The sequence below is a fragment of the Heptranchias perlo genome, chromosome 12 (genome assembly GCF_035084215.1).
Source record: "Heptranchias perlo isolate sHepPer1 chromosome 12, sHepPer1.hap1, whole genome shotgun sequence".
Classification (NCBI taxonomy): domain Eukaryota; kingdom Metazoa; phylum Chordata; class Chondrichthyes; order Hexanchiformes; family Hexanchidae; genus Heptranchias; species Heptranchias perlo.
The window spans coordinates 577337-593383 of record NC_090336.1 but is presented as its reverse complement, the minus strand read 5'-3'; the positions used below and the strand labels follow the sequence as shown (position 1 = coordinate 593383).

Below are 16047 nucleotides of genomic sequence, written 5' to 3'. Positions count from 1 at the left end.
ATTAAATAGAGTAAAAACAGAAAATGCTGTAAATATTCAGCAAGTCGGGCAGCATCTATGGAGAGAGAAACAGAGTTAACTTTTCAGGTTGATGACCTTTCGTCAGAACTGGAAGAAGTTAAAGCTTTAACAGTTTTTAAGCAAATACAGAGCCAGGCAAATGGGGAGGGAGGGGAGGAAAGACAAAAGGGAAGGTGTCTGATAGGATGGAGGGCAGGAGTGATTAAATGACAAAAGGGATGATGGTGGTAATGGGACAAGTAAAGAAACAATAGGTGTGTCTATAGGAGCTGTAAATGACAACATCAGAACCATTACCAGCACCTGCTGTCCAAAAAAAATGGGAGCAGTGGTTATGATCTGAAGTTATTGAAATCAATGTTGAGTCCGGAAGGTAGTAAAGTGCCTAATCGAAAGATGAGGTGCTGTTCCTCTAGCTTCCGTTGAGCTTCAATGGAACAGTGTGAGAGGCCGAGGTCAGAGTGGAAGTGGGACGGGAATTAAAATGACAAGCGACCGGCAGGTCCGAGCCTCGCACGTTACAGCAAGTGGAGAGCAGTATGGTCAAACAGATCAGAAAATGTCTGGATCAATCCCTTGCGTGAACTGAGTTAGCTGAAGGCAGTTGAGTGACTGGCAAAGCCCTACCTGTTTCTCTGCAAGGAAGGAGGCACTCTGCATAGTTCCTGTTCCTGATCTCTATCCATCACCTCTGCTAAAAAGTGTACTTGTATGGGGAAGCATTTTCTTCCCCCATGCTGCTGTTGGGAAAACAAATTGCCTTTCGTAGCCACCTTATTTTACACTGTAGGTGGGCTGCGTCCTCATCCTGCTGCACAAGCCACTAATATGGTATTTGTTTCAATTGCTAGCTTGTACAGATCTTCTCCCAACAGCAGCAACTTGCATTTGTATTGCATCTTTAACATAAAAAGTGTCCCAAGGACTTCACAGAGACAGGAGATACTAGGGAGGGTTGACCAAAAGCTTTGTCAGAGATGTGGGTTTTGAGGAGGGTCTTAAAGGAGGAGAGGTTAGTGGGGGTTTAGGGAGGACATTCCGAAACATAGTGCTAGGTGGCTGAATTCATGGCTTTCAATGATGGGACGAATGAGGGAGGGGATGCATGAGTGGCTAAAGTCAGAGTAGTGATGAGTCAGGGAGTGGGGTGGTTGTCGTGGTGGTTGAGCTATGAAGATGGGCAAGGGTGACGCCATGGAGAGATTTGAACACAAGATGAGAATTTTAAATTGAGAAGATCACAGGCATGTTAACTTTTTTTTTAAAAGCCCCACAACTTCACCTTATAAGTATGGTGTAAAATCCTTAGTGAAAAAGAATGTGTGGAAGGAAGGATCAGGCAGGTGTGCTTAGAAAGTGCTGGGGGCATAGGGTGACTGCCTATTAATCATATACCTAAAGCCATGTCAATGATCTGTGAAGTATCGCTAGTGTTAGTTCCTGCCCTGAGGGCATGTCAAGTGAAGGGCATCGTAGAGAGAAGGCTGCAACTATCTGCAAATATTTTCAGTGGCAGTGCGTGTTTGAATGAAGAGAGGAGTTGAATCTAATCTCTAAACTGCTGCAGGACAGGACAGGACTTTGCTGTCTCATAATTTGTGTTGATGCAAAGTATGCCAAATACTGTCAATATGCCAGAAAGTGTACCGCCATGTTTTGGAGTTCATAGTTGCTGTGTGAGAAATGAGTATGCAAGTGGTTTTGGAACGCACAAAAAGCAGCTGTTTATCCTCATCCTTGTACAAAATGGTGACAGCCAGAGCAGGAGAACAGCTGCTTATTTGGAATTGTCTCTTTTTTAAAAAAAAAGAATTCTTCAAATATATATTTTTGTTCTCGACAGATCTTGATCGTGCTAGCAGTCTGCCAAGAACAAAATTGGAAATATTCTTTGGGACCTCAGCAAAAACATCTTGCAAAGAAGACAAGAGGAGGTGGGGCGGTTACTGAAATATTTATGAAAGTGTAGGCATGTGGTTCACTGGTCAAAATTCCAATAATTCTGAATACTTGTAAAGTCCAGTCATCTCTGGACAAGTCTATTAATCCTGTAATAACCCAGCTGATTTGAAGTATTCTAAGCCTCAGTGCATAAACAGATTTGCAGAGAATTCTAAAATGCCTCCAGAATATAGCGAGTGGAAATTGTAGCTCTGCGGTTTTATGTCCCAGCTGTGCACAATTGCTTCAGATCTTATGTTTTTTATGACTTTCATCTGCCTTTAAATGTCATGCACTCTTGTGATGATTCGAGGAGGACAATGGAGGGGAGCAGAGGTTCAAACTGACGAAAAGTAAATCTAAAATTAACATCAGGAAGTTCTTCACAGAATATGGAATGGACTTTCAGGTAGGGTAGTAGAGGTTAAATACCCTGGAATCACTAACAGCGGTGATGAGAGGGCCTGCAGGGTTTTCTACATAGCTGAACTGGAATGATCTGAATGGCACGCTTTTGCCCTCTATTATTGATCTCACACACTGCTAAATGACTGAGTTAGTGTCCCTTTGTTTTGAACTCTCTTATGTATGATTCGTACAGTAGAAAATTAAAATAGAAACATGCACATCAGGCCTGTTAGCAACTGAGAGAGAATGATAGGCTAATACTTCAACTAGACCTTCATCAGATAAAGGATCTCCCCCCAAAACATTAATCTCCTTTTCTTCTGTCGAGCTGGCTGACCTGTTGTGCATCTTTCTTTTCTCCCACCCTTACTGAACTGGATTCCAGCATTTTCTGTTTTTATTTTAGATTTTCAGCATTCCTAGCTTCTCTTAAATCTACACATCTACTGTGATTCGGTTTTAAAAAACAGTTTAGCTCTAGATCTAACCCCTTCCCTCCCCCTCCCCTCCTCCCACCGGCCATGCCTCAGTAAGTTTATCCATTCCTTAGCTGGGACCATACCACCCAGGCAGGGCCAAACTTTGAATAGTTAGCTGATCTCAACCAGACTGGCAGTAGGAGTGTGCTAATGCTTTCAGCACCCCTGAGTTAGAGAGGAACAACAAAGCCAGATTGCCATTCCTGATCACTATCCCATGGCCCATTTTGTAAGCGGGATAGGATCAGGCTTAGCTCTGCTGCTGCACAGTTGAATAGCTTGGTGACACTCAGTCACAGCTCATACATGGAGGGCCGTTTGGATGTGATACCAGAGGGCCACCATGAACTCACGTGGTGAAAAAATCGGCAAATGGCATGAAGAAGGTTTAAATGAGCTCTGTTTTGTGGAATTTTGTGAGGAAACTCAATTGCCCCTGGGGTTAAGTATTGACTTTGAAGGTAAATGGTACAAAACAGAAGGTCTGCAACAAGCGGATGGCATCCTGTACTAATTCTATGAGTGATATGAAGGGGAAAGGCTAGTCAGTCAGCAGCAGTCATTCATCTATCGATATGGTGAAAAAGTGCAGTGATTAGTTGAAATGCATCATGGACAAGTTCCTGGGTTGCAGATTGACCATACATTGCTGTCTCTGATATGCTTGGAAGGGTGCACGTATACACCTTTTAAAAATGTGAGTTAAAAAGTTTCTAATAAACAACCTCAGTAACCCAGAACATGGTTGCAGTAATGCTCAGCATTCGGATGATAGGTGCCATTGTATCTTTCCTTTCCACCACCCTTATTGAGCAGGACAGGACTCACTGAAATTTTTGATAACCTCATCTGTCCTAACAGGCTGCAATCCTCTTCTAAACATGGCTTTGATTTGGAAAAATTCAAGGTATGAAGTAACTTGCTGAACTGGTGCCCCTTGCGACCACCATCTCCCTCCCGCTGTGCTCCTTTTAGATCACCGTTTCTCTGTTTGTTTTGCAGTGAATGGACCCATGCTGGTCCACCCCAGCCTGGGATCAGGATGGTGGGACAAAAACGACTCTGGGCTCTTGTTGTCGTCTTTTGTGTTTGTGGTTTGTTTCCGTCGCTGTCCAGTGCAGATATCCACAGAGCCAATGCCAAGAAGCTGGCCCGAAAGGCAGCAGCTGCACAGGCTGCCATCGGGGGGCATAGATGGTGCCCCGAAAATGTGTTTGAGCTCCGGTCATGGTCAGAACTGTTCACTGGAGAGCGTGTCGATGCCTGGATCTGCTCTTTGATTGGCTCGGTGATGGTTGGACTCAGTGGCGTCTTTCCTCTTCTCGTCATCCCAATTGAGGTTGGGGCAGCACTGAAATCTAAAGGTAAAGTTATACAGACTCTGGTGAAGAGGGATAAATGTATAGTTGATTACCAATCATTGTTTCACCTAGTGAGGCTGCAGTGTGTTGCAATAGAAAATATGGTTATCCACAGGATAGTTTTGGATTCAGGCCCATTGTTGGATGGGGTTAGAAGGCTTGGTAGTTTCCTGGCAGGTAAAGAATCATTCAGTCACCGGGAACATACTTGTGTGCCTTTTTTAGCAGCTGCATGAACCCTGTCAGTCGCTGTATGTAGGTGGGCTCCAGTTAACTTCCTTTATAAAATAGCCACTTGCAATAATATAAATGTTGATGGGGAGGGGTCTGCACTGGCTGTGAGCTGAAGACCCTCTCCAAAACTGGCTTTGGCAGTGCTTAGCTCTCCCGATCAATCAAGCAGCTTGTTATTGTTTGACTGGGTAGCGCTGTAAAACCAGTACTAGTTAACTTGCCAGAATGTTTTCACTGACTCACAAAACAAAACCACGTGGCTGTAAATTGTTGTGCCTGCATGCCTGATTGACCTCTTAGGAAAGAAGAGTGAAGTGGGCAAGGAAAAATTATGTATAAATGGGAGGCCCATGTAATGTTTCTTCAATACAGTTAACAGTTTGTGCCTTTTGTGGGGGGGTGGGGTAGGGTAGGAGAGGAGAGGAGAGGAGATGAGATCAGTGAGTCAAAGCCCCAGCAGGATGTGTCACAGAATGACGAACGTTGTTTTGTGCTTGTGATATCTTACACATTGAGCTCCCGATCTCAGCCATACTATTGTGGAAAGGCACTGAATGGAGGTTGTGTTTCTCTACAAGGAGAGCCACGGTAGACTGCTCCCAAAGAAGCTATGACAGATGCTGGAGATTGATGGTTCATAAACTGGACAAGATGACAAATGAACTTGGAGAGGGTGCAGTCTTCCTGTTGAGAGAACAACTGCGCACCTTGATCAAGCAATGAAAATGGAAAGTCTCCAGGGAGCTCTAAATCCTAATCCATAAAGATTTGCTGGTTGTAATGGCACAGGATTTAGTGTCTGTTACTTTTAATAGTACAATGCAGCTGAACTGAGTTCCATCGGGTTAGCTCATTGATCCACCTTGCTGCTGCCAGGTGATTGTTACTGCCACACCTCAGTCAGTTACTAATAATAGGTTGTGTGTCTGAGGTGCATTGACATTCAGACACCTGACTAACATAGCAACACAAACGTTCCAGTGAACTCATGGTTGCCCTTGGCAATTAATGTTTGTACCGTTGATGGACAGAGCTTGACTTCTGTGTTTTTCTTTTTCTACTGTTGAAGACGGGTCCCAACGTTTGAAACGGTTGTTGAGTTTCGCCATTGGTGGGCTGCTCGGAGATGTCTTCCTGCACCTATTACCTGAGGCATGGGCCTACACCTGCAACAGTAACCCAGGTAAGGACTAGACTGAGATGGGCTGTACAACTGAGAACAATTTGCATTTCTATAGCATCCCTCAAAGATGTTATAGGGCTAAGGAGAAAAGTGGGCAGCCCAAAATGGCGGCGGGGGAGCTTGATGGAGTCGAGGCCACAGCTGCAAAGGTGCTCAGGAGACAAAGAAGGTGGCTTTGGTTTTGCTGACATTAAGCTGGAGGAAATCTTGACACATTCTTAATACCACTCAGGTAGTTGGAGAGCATAGCAACAGCCTGGGGATCGATGGAGGAAGGGGATGGAGGATGTTGTCGGTGTAGATATGGAAGATGACCCTGCGCTTCCCGATTATCGCTGAAGGGTAGCATGTAAATGATAAAAATGAGGGGACTGAGGATAGAGCCCCAAGTTACACCCGAGATGACCTTGTGGGCATGGGCAGATAAACTTTTGGAAGATATCTAAATGTATTTTAAGAAATAAATGTAACCAGGAGAAAGCAGTGCCACAGAGCTGGATTGCAGAATCAACAGTGTTGAAGGCAGCAGAGCGATTGATGAGAAGCAAACAAGCCATGGTCATGTAATTGGTGACTTTGACCAGTGTTGCCTTGGCCATGTGGTTATGGTGCAAGGATCACAAACAGAAAAGTGGCAGTGTGGTTGCTTGACAGTAATATGCTGCAGCTCTTTGGGAGGGGAAAAGGAAAATATAGAAATGGGAAGGTCTCTGGAGAGAAGAAGTTGAGGGTGTTCATTTTAGGAGGGGGGTTGTTAAAGGTATTTTTGAAGGCAGTGGGGCCAATGCCAAAAACTGTGATGATTTCATGATGTCGGTGAACATGGAGCTGAAGGGAGGAAGTTGGTTGGCCAGGAGCTGGGGTGGGGGGGGGGCGGCTTGAGGGAGCAGATTTTGAGCTTTGTAGAAAAGTTGAGAGCTGGGGGGGTGGGGAATAGAGGAGAAACCTTGGATTATTGCGGGTTGGGAGGCAAAGAAACTGGAAAGAGGAATAGGATAGGCAGTGAGGAAGAGGATAGGCAGCTTGATTTTGAAAGAGAAGTTCATGATTTACACTCATTTGATGTCCAAGTGGAGGACATCCAGAGAAAATGGTTGGTGAAGAGGAGTTGGGAGTTCTTCCTGCTCCTCAGGAGTAGTATGAGTTGCAAATGTTACATGTCTGTTCAAAAAAAAAGGGAGAGGGGTAAACCTGGTAACTACAGGTCAGTCAGCCTAACGTCGGTGGTGGGGAATTTTCTAGGGACCATAATCTGGGACAAAATTAATTTGTCACTGGAAGAACATGGGTTCATAAATGACAGCCAACATGGATTTGTAAAGGTTATCAGACACTATTTGTCTTTGATTGAGTTCTTCGATAAAATAAGAGAGGGTTGATGAAGATTGTGTAAATGGACTTTGAAAAGGCATTCGATAAAGTGCCGCATGATAGATTTGTTAGCAGAATCGAAGCTCATGGGATTAAAGTGGCAGTAGCAGCGTGGATACAAAATTGGCTAAGAGACAGAAAGCAGAGTGTAGTGATTGGTTGTTTATCAGACTGAAGGGAAGAATACAGCAGTTGGTATTAGGGCCACAACTCTTTTTTTGATATTTAGGGAGGTGAACACGTGGTTGAAGCAGTGGTGTGGGAAAGAGGGGGTTCCATTTCACGGGACACTGGCACCAGTACTGGGACAGGAAGGAACTGTACCACTGAACTGGGCTGGGACCAGGGTCCTAGCGGAAAGGATAAATAAGATGGTCACAAGGACTTTAAACTAGTAAATGTGGGGGGGGAGGGGCTCAGTTGGAAAAGGTAGTATAAATAATTTTAAAAGAAACAAAAAAGGAAATGAGTGGAGTAATAGTCAGATTATGCTTTAGGAACTACAGGTAAAGGGAAAATGAAAAGATGTAAAAGATTAAATCAGGAGAGAGAAATAAGATGAGTGAGAACAATGTAGAAGGACACATTAAGGTGTGTGGCCCAAATAAACATTCTTTATACAAAAGCATGGAGTATAAGAAACAAATTGAATGAATTGCAGGCGCAAATTCAACTTAGAGGGTACAACATGGTAGCCATTACTGAGAAATGACTGCAAGACGGTCAGCACTGGGAATTGAATATACCAGGTTACAAGGTCTACAGGAAGGATAAGGAAACTGGTAGAGGGGGAGGAGTAGACTTAGTGATTTAAGGATGAGATTAATTCAATGATTAGAGGCGTAGCAGGCAGTGGAGACTTTATGAGTAGAATTAAGAAATAGAAAAGGATTTAAGACTGTAGTTGGAGTTGTGTATAGGCCCCCTGGTAGCAGCTGTGAAGTAGCAGAATGTATAAATGCAGAAGTTAGACAAGCATGTAGCAAAGGCAGAGTGGTTTTAATGAGGGATTTTAACTTTCATATAGATTGGGATAAGCAGACGAGCTCATGTCAGAAAGGTAGTTAATTTCTTGAGTGTGATCAGAATAGCTTTCTGCAACAATATGTCCTAGAACCAATAAGGGGGCAGGCCATTTTAAATTTAATAATGAGTAATGCACCAGACTTATTTAACAGCCTAACGATGCGTGAACATTTATCTAATAGCGATCATATGATCGTGTTCAACGTTGTGTTTGAAAGGGAGAAACCCGTAATAGTCACGAAGATTCTAAATTTAGGTAAGGCTGACTTTGACTGGATGAGACAGACTGTCCACAGTAAATTGAGCAAATCTGTCAATGGGTAAAACGACGGAAGATCAGTGGGAGGTGTTCAGAAAAGAATTTAATGTGATACAGAACCAGTTGATACCCCTAAGGGGCAAGAGCTCAACTCGCCAAAAAAAACAGCCAGGGATGAGGTTAGGGACAATAGAAAACTAAAAGAAAAAGCATATAAAAATGCAAAATAACAGCATAGATCCTGGTAACTGGAGAGATACAAAGAACAGCAACAGGTGACAACAGATAGTAAGAACTACAAAAAGGGAGTATGAAAAAAAACTTGCAAGTGGATATCAAAATCAGCACAAAATTTTTATAGAATCGTAGAATGGTTACAGCACAAGAGGAGGCCATTCGGACTGTCGAGACCTTTGCCGGCTCTCCACGAGCAATCCAGTTAGTCCCACTCTCCCGCCCTTTCCTTGTTTGTTCCTTCAAGTACTTATCCAATTCCCTTTTGAAAGCCATGATTGAATCCGCCTCCACCACCCTTTCAGGCAGTGCATTCCAGATCACAACCACTTGCTGCGTTTTTTAAAAAAAAGTTTTATTTCCTCGTGTTGCATTTGATTCTTTTGCCAATTACCTTGAAGCTGTGTCCGGTTCTCGACCCCCTCCGCCAATGGGAACAGCCTCTCTCTAACTACTATCTAGACCCCTCATAATTTTGAACACCCCTATCAAATCTCCTCTCAACCTTCTCTGCTCTAAGGAGAACAACCCCAGCTTCTCCAGTCTATCCAAGTAATTGAAGTCCCTCAACCCTGGAACCATTCTAGTAAATCTTTTCTGCACCTCTCCAAGGCCTTCACATCCTTCCTAAAGTGCAGTGCCCAGAATTGGACACAATACTCCAGTTGTGGCCGAACCAGTGTATTATAAAGGTTCATCATAACTTCCTTGCTTTTATACTTTATGCTTCTCTTTATAAAGCCCAGGATCCCACTTGCTTTTTTTTAACCGCTTTCTCAACTGCCCTGCTACCTTCAACAATTTGTGCACATATACACCCAGGTCTCTGTTCCTGCACCCCCTTTAGAATTGTACCCTCTAGTTTATACTGCCTCTCCTCGTTCTTCCTGCCAAAATGTATCACCTCACACTTCTCTACGTCAAGGGTGGTAGAGGCAGAAACCACCAACTCATTTTAAAAAGTACCTCGATATGCACCTGAAGTGCCGTAACCTACAAGGATACGGACCAAGTGCTGGAAAGTGGGATTAGGCGAGGTGACTCATTTCAGCTGACACGGACATGATGGGCCAAATGGCCTCCTGTGCTGTAAATTTTCTATGATTCTACGATCGGACCACTAGGCACCGGCCACGACAAAGGCAAACCAAGCCCAGTCGACCCTGCAAAGCCCTCCTCTCTAACATCTGGGGACTTGTGCCAAAATTGGGAGAGCTGTCCCACAGACTAGTCAAGCAACAGCCTGACATAGCCATACTCACAGAATCATACCTTTCAGCCAACGTCCCAGACTCTTCCATCACCATCCCTGGGTATGTCCTGTCCCACCGGCAGGACAGACCCACCAGAGGTGGCGGTACAGTGATATACAGTCAGGAGGGAGTGGCATTGGGAGTCCTCAACATTGACTCCAGACCGCATGAAATCACATGGCATCAGGTCAAACATGGGCAAGGAAACCTCCTGCTGATTACCACCCACTGCCCTCCCTCAGCTGATGAATCAGTCCTCCTCCATGTTGAACACCACTTGGAGGAAGCACCGAGGATAGCAAGGGCACAGAATGTACACTGGTTGGGGGACTTCAATGTCCATCACCAAGAGTGGCTCGGTAGCACCACTACTGACCGAGCTGGCCGAGTCCTGAAGGACATAGCTGCCATACTGGGCCTGCGGCAGGTGGTGAGCGAACCAACATGAGGGAAATACTGACTTGACATCGTCCTCACCAATCTACCTGTCGCAAATGCACCTGTCCACGACAGTATTGGTAGGAGTGACCACCGCACAGTCCTCATGGAGACGAAGTCCCATCTTCGCACTGAGGACACCATCCAAAGTGTTGTGTGGCACTACCACCGTGCTAAATGGGATAGATTCAGAACAGATCTAGCAGCTCAAAACTGGGCATCCATGAGGTGCTGTGGGCCATCAGCAGCAGCAGGATTCCAGCACGATCTCTAACCTCATGGCCCAGCATATTCCTCACTCTACCATTACCAACAAGCCAGGGGATCAACCCTGGTTCAATGAGGAGTGTAGAAGAGCATGCCAGGAGCAGCACCAGGCGTACCTAAAAATGAGGTGCCAACCTGGTGAAGCTACAACTCAGGACTACATGCATGCTAAACAGCGGAAGCAACATGCTACAGACAGAGCTAAGCGATTCCACAGCCAACGGATCAGATCAAAGCTCTGCAGTCCTGCCACATCCAGTCGTGAATGGTGGTGGACAATTAAACAACTAATGGGAAGAGGAGGCTCTGCAAACATCCCCATCCTCAATGATGGCAGAGTCCAGCACGTGAGTGCAAAAAAAAAAGGCTGAAGCGTTCGCAACTATCTTCAGCCAGAAGATGATCCATCTCTGCCTCCTCCAAATATCCCCACCATCACAGAAGCCAGTCTTCAGCCAATTCGATTCACTCCACGTGATATCAAGAAACGGCTGAGTGCACTGGATACAGCAAAGGCTATGGGCCCCGACAACATCCCGGCTGTAGTGCTGAAGTCTTGTGCTCCAGAACTAGCCGCGCCTCTAGCCAAGCTGTTCCAGTACAGCTACAACACTGGCATCTACCCGACAATGTGGAAAATTGCCCAGGTATGTCCTGTCCACAAAAAGCAGGACAAATCCAATCCGGCCAATTACCGGCCGATCAGTCTACTCTTAATCCTCAGCAAAGTGATGGAAGGTGTTATCGACAGTGCTATCAAGTGGCACTTACTCACCAATAACCTGCTCACCGATGCTCAGTTTGGGTTCCGCCAGGACCACTCGGCTCCAGACCTCATTACAGCCTTGGCCCAAACATGGATAAAAGAGCTGAATTCCAGAGGCGAGGTGAAAGTGACTGCCCTTGACATCAAGGCAGCATTTGACCGAGTGTGGCACCAAGGAGCCCTAGTAAAATTGAAGTCAGTGGGAATCAGGGGGAAAACTCTCCTGTGGCTGGAGTCATACCTAGCACAAAGGAAGATGGTAGTGGTTGTTGGAGGCCAATCATCTCAGCCCCAGGGCATTGCTGCAGGAGTTCCTCGGGGCAGTGTCCTAGGCCCAACCATCTTCAGCTGCTTCATCAATTACCTTCCCTTCATCATAAGGTCAGAAATGAGGATGTTCGCTGATTATTGTAGTGTCCAGTTCCATTCGCAACCCCTCAAATAATGAAGCAGTCCGAGACCGCATGCAGCAAGACCTGGACAACATCCAGGCTTGGGTTGATAAGTGGCAAGTAACATTCGTGCCAGACAAGTGACAGGCAATGACCATCTCCAACAAGAGAGTCTAACCACCACCCCTTGGCATTCAACGGCATTACCATCGCCGAATCCCCCACCATCAACATCCTGGGGGTCACCATTGACCAGAAACTTAACTGGACCAGCCATATAAATATTGTGGCTATAAGAGCAGGTCAGAGGCTGGGTATTCTGCGGCGAGTGACTCACCTCCTGACTACCCAAAGCCTTTCCACCATCTACAAGGCACAAGTCAGGAGTGTGATGGAATACTCTCCACTTGCCTGGATGAGTGCAGCTCCAACAACACTCAAGAAGCTCGACACCATCCAGGACAAAGCAGCCCGCTTGATTGGCAATCTATCCACCACCCTAAACATTCACTCCCTTCACCACAGGCGCACAGTGGCTGCAGTGTGTACCATCCACAGGATGCACTGCAGCAACTCGCCAAGGCTTCTTCAACAGCACCTCCCAAACCCGCGACCTCTACCACCTAGAAGCACAAGAGCAGCAGGTACATGGGAACAACACCACCTGCACGTTCCCCTCCAAGACACACACCATCCCGACTTGGAAATATATCGCCGTTCCTTCATTGTCACTGGGTCAAAATCCTGGAACTCCCTTCCTAACAGCACTGTGGGAGAACCTTCACCACACGGACTGCAGCGGTTCAAGAAGGCGGTTTGCCACCACCTTCTCAAGGACAATTAGGGATGGACAATAAATGTCGGCCTCGCCAGCGACGCCCACATCCCATAAACGAATTTTTAAAATTTTTTTACCTTCCACGTTTTGTCATATGCAAATTTTGAAATTGTGCCCTGTACACCCGAGTCCTAGTCATTAATACATAACAAGAAAAGCAGTGGTCCTAGTACCGACCCCTAGAGAACACTACTGTATACCTTCTTCCAGTCCAAAAAACAACCGTTCACCTCTACTCTCTGTTTCCTGTCACTTAGCCTATTTCGTATCCATGCTGCCACTGCCCCTTTTATTCCATGGGCATCAGCTTTGCTGACGAGCCTATTATGTGGCACTTTATCAAATACTTTTTAGAAGTCCACATACACCATCAACTGCATTGCCCTCATCATCCCTCTCTGTTACCTCATCAAACACAATTTGCCATTAACAAATCCATGCTGGCTTTCCTTAATTACTCCACACTTGTCCAAGTGACTGTTGATTTTATCCCGGATTATCGTTTCTAAAAGTTTCCCCACCACCGAGATTAAACTGACTGGCCTGTAGTTGCTGGGTTTACCCTTACACTATTTTTTGAACAAGAATGTAATATTTGCAATTCTCCACTCCTCTAGCACCACCCCCATATTTAAGGATGATTGGAAGATTATGGCCAGTACCTCCTCAATATCCACCCTTACTTCCCTCAGCAATCTAGGATGCATCCCATCCAGACCTGGTGACTTATCTACCTTAAGTACAGCCAGCCTTTCTATTACCTCCTCTTTATCAATTTTTAGCCCATCCAGTATCTCAGCTACCTCCTCTTTTACAATGACTTTGGCCTCTTCCTTGGTAAAGCCAGATGCGAAGTACTCATTAGTACCTTAGCCATCCCCTCTTTTTGGTCCCTAATCAGCCCCACCCTTTCTCTTATTATCCATTTACTATTTATATGCCTGTAGAAGACTTTTGGATTCCCTTTTTATGTTAGTTGCCAGTCTATTCTCATACTCTCTCTTTGCCCCTCATTTCCTTTTTCACTTCCCCTCTGAACTTTCTATATTCAGCCTGGTTCTCACTTGTATTATCAATCTGACATCAGTCATACGCCCTCTTTTTCTGCTTCATCTTACTCTCTATCTCTTTCATCATCCAGGGAGCTCTGGCTTTGGTTACCCCACTTTTCCCCCCTCGTGGGAATATACCTAGACTGAACCCGACCCATCTCCTCCACAGAGGCCGCCCATTGTTCGATTACAGTTTTGCCTGCCAATCTTTGATTCTGATTTACCCGGGCTAGATCCATTCTCAACCCACTGAAATTGGCCTTCCTCCAATTAAATATTTTTACTCTAGATTGCGTCTTGTCCTTTTCCATAACTAATCTAAACCTTATGATACTGTGATCACTGTTCCCTAAATATTCCCCTATCGAGACTTGATCCACCTCATTCCCCAGAACAGATCAGCAATGCCTCCTTCCTCGTTGGGCTGGAAACGTACTGATCAGGAAAGTTTTCCTGAACACACTTCAGAAATTCTTCCCCTTCTCTGCCCTTTACACTATTACTATACCGGGACCACTCGGCTCCAGACCTCGTTACAGCCTTGGTCCAAACATGGACAAAAGAGCTGAATTCCAGATGTGAGGTGAGAGCGACTGCCCTTGACGTCAAGGCAGCATTTGACCGAGTGTGGCACCAAGGAGCCCTAGTAAAATTGAAGTCAATGGGAATCAGGGGGAAAACTCTCCAGTGGCTGGAGTCATACTTAGCACAAAGGAAGATGGTAGTGGTTATTGGAGGCCAATCATCTTAGACCCAGGACATTGCTCCAGGGTCCCGATGGAGAGAAATCTAGAATGCTAAAGAGAAAAGACAAAGAAGCAGTGCAGGAAATTGATTGGGGTAAGGATAACCAGATTGTGTCAGGAAGGGACAGAGTGTACAAACAAAAGAGTGCACTAACAAATAGGGTCCGGGTAAGAAAAAATGGTAATAAGACAAATAGGGCCATAGTACAAAAAAATGTTAAGCTGTCTAAACATGTTAAAAAGACCAATCTAAAGGCACAAAGCATTCATAATAAGGTAGACGAATTAATAGTGCAAATAGTTGTAAACGGATACGATATAATTGCGATTACGGAGACATGGCTGCAGGGTGACCAGGGCTGGGAACTGATATTCAAGGGTATTCGATGTTTAGGAAGGACAGGCGAAAAGGAAAAGGAGGTGGGGTGGCGTTGTTAGTAAAGGATGAAATCAGAGCAATAGTGAGAAAGGATATTGGCTCAGAAAATCAAGATGTAGAATCAGTCTGGGTGGAGTTAAGGAGCACCAAGGGGCAGAAAATACTGGTGGGAGTTGTCTGTAGGCCTCCAAACAGTAGTGGTAATGTAGGGGATGGCATCAAACAGGAAATTAGAGATGCATGTAACAAGGGTACTACAGTAATCATGGGTGACTTTAATCTACATATAGACTGGCCAAACCAAATTAGCAATATACAGGGCCTTGGTGAGACCACACCTAGAGTATTGTGTACAGTTTTGGTCTCCTTACCTAAGAAAGGATATACTTGCCATAGAGGGAGTTCAGCGAAGGTTCACCAGACTGATTCCTGGGATGGCAGGACTGTCTTATGAGGAGAGATTGGGTCGACACGACCTGTATTCACTCGAATTTAGAAGAATGAGAGGGGATCTCGTTGAAACATATAAAATTCTGACGGCTAGACAGACTGGATGCAGGGAGGATGTTTCCCCTGGCTGGGGGGGGTCTAGAACGAGGTCTCAGGATACGGGGTAGGACATTTAGGACTGAGATGAGAAATTTCTTCACTCAGAGGGTGGTGAACCTGTGGAATTCTCTACCACAGAAGGCTGTGGAGGCCAAGTCACTGAATATATTTAAGGAGCAGCAAGATAGATTTCTGGACACAAAAGGCATCAAGGGGTATGGGGAGAGAGCGGGAATGTGGTATTGAGATAGAGGATCAACCATGATCATATTGAATGTTGGAGCAGGCTCGAAGGGCCGAATGGCCTACTCCTGCTCCTATTTTCTATGTTTCTGTGTTCCTCAGGGCAGTGTCCTTGGCCCAACCATTTTCAGCTGCTTAATCAATGACCTTCCCTTCATCATAAGGTCAGAAATGGGGATGTTCACTGATGATTGTACAGTGGGCAGTTCCATTCGCAGCCCCTCAGATAATGAAGCAGTCCGTGCCTGCATGCAGCAAGACTTAGACAACATCCATGCTTGGGCTGATAAGTTGCAAGTAACATTCGCACCAGACAATGACCATCTCCAACAAGAGAGTGTCTAACCACCTCCCCCTGACATTCAACAGCATTACCATCACCGAATTCCCCTAACATCAACATCCTGGGGGTCTTCATTGACCAGCAACTTAACTGGACCAACCACATAAATACTGTGGCTACAAGAGCAGGTCAGAGGCTGGGTATTCTGCGGCGAGTGACTCACCTCCTGACTCCCCAAAGCCTTTCCACCATCTACAAGGCACAAGTCAGGAGTGTGATGGAATATTCTCCACTTGCCTGGATGAGTGCAGCTCCAACAACACT

At 45.4% G+C, this 16047-nt stretch overlaps 1 protein-coding gene across 2 annotated transcripts in view; it reads left to right on the top strand.

Annotated features, from left to right (window-relative positions):
- The window catches only part of LOC137327803 (zinc transporter ZIP13-like), a 61523-nt gene that overhangs the window by 8335 nt on the left and 37141 nt on the right, over positions 1–16047 (top strand). The window contains exons 2-4 of one of the 2 annotated variants that reach the window (XM_067993614.1): positions 1865–1955; positions 3852–4213; positions 5514–5627. In XM_067993614.1, coding sequence (XP_067849715.1) covers positions 3892–4213; positions 5514–5627 — 436 coding nt within the window. In that variant the 5' untranslated portion in view covers positions 1865–1955; positions 3852–3891. The remainder of the gene's footprint in view (positions 1–1864; positions 1956–3851; positions 4214–5513; positions 5628–16047) is intronic. The other variant, XM_067993613.1, reaches the window with a different exon arrangement.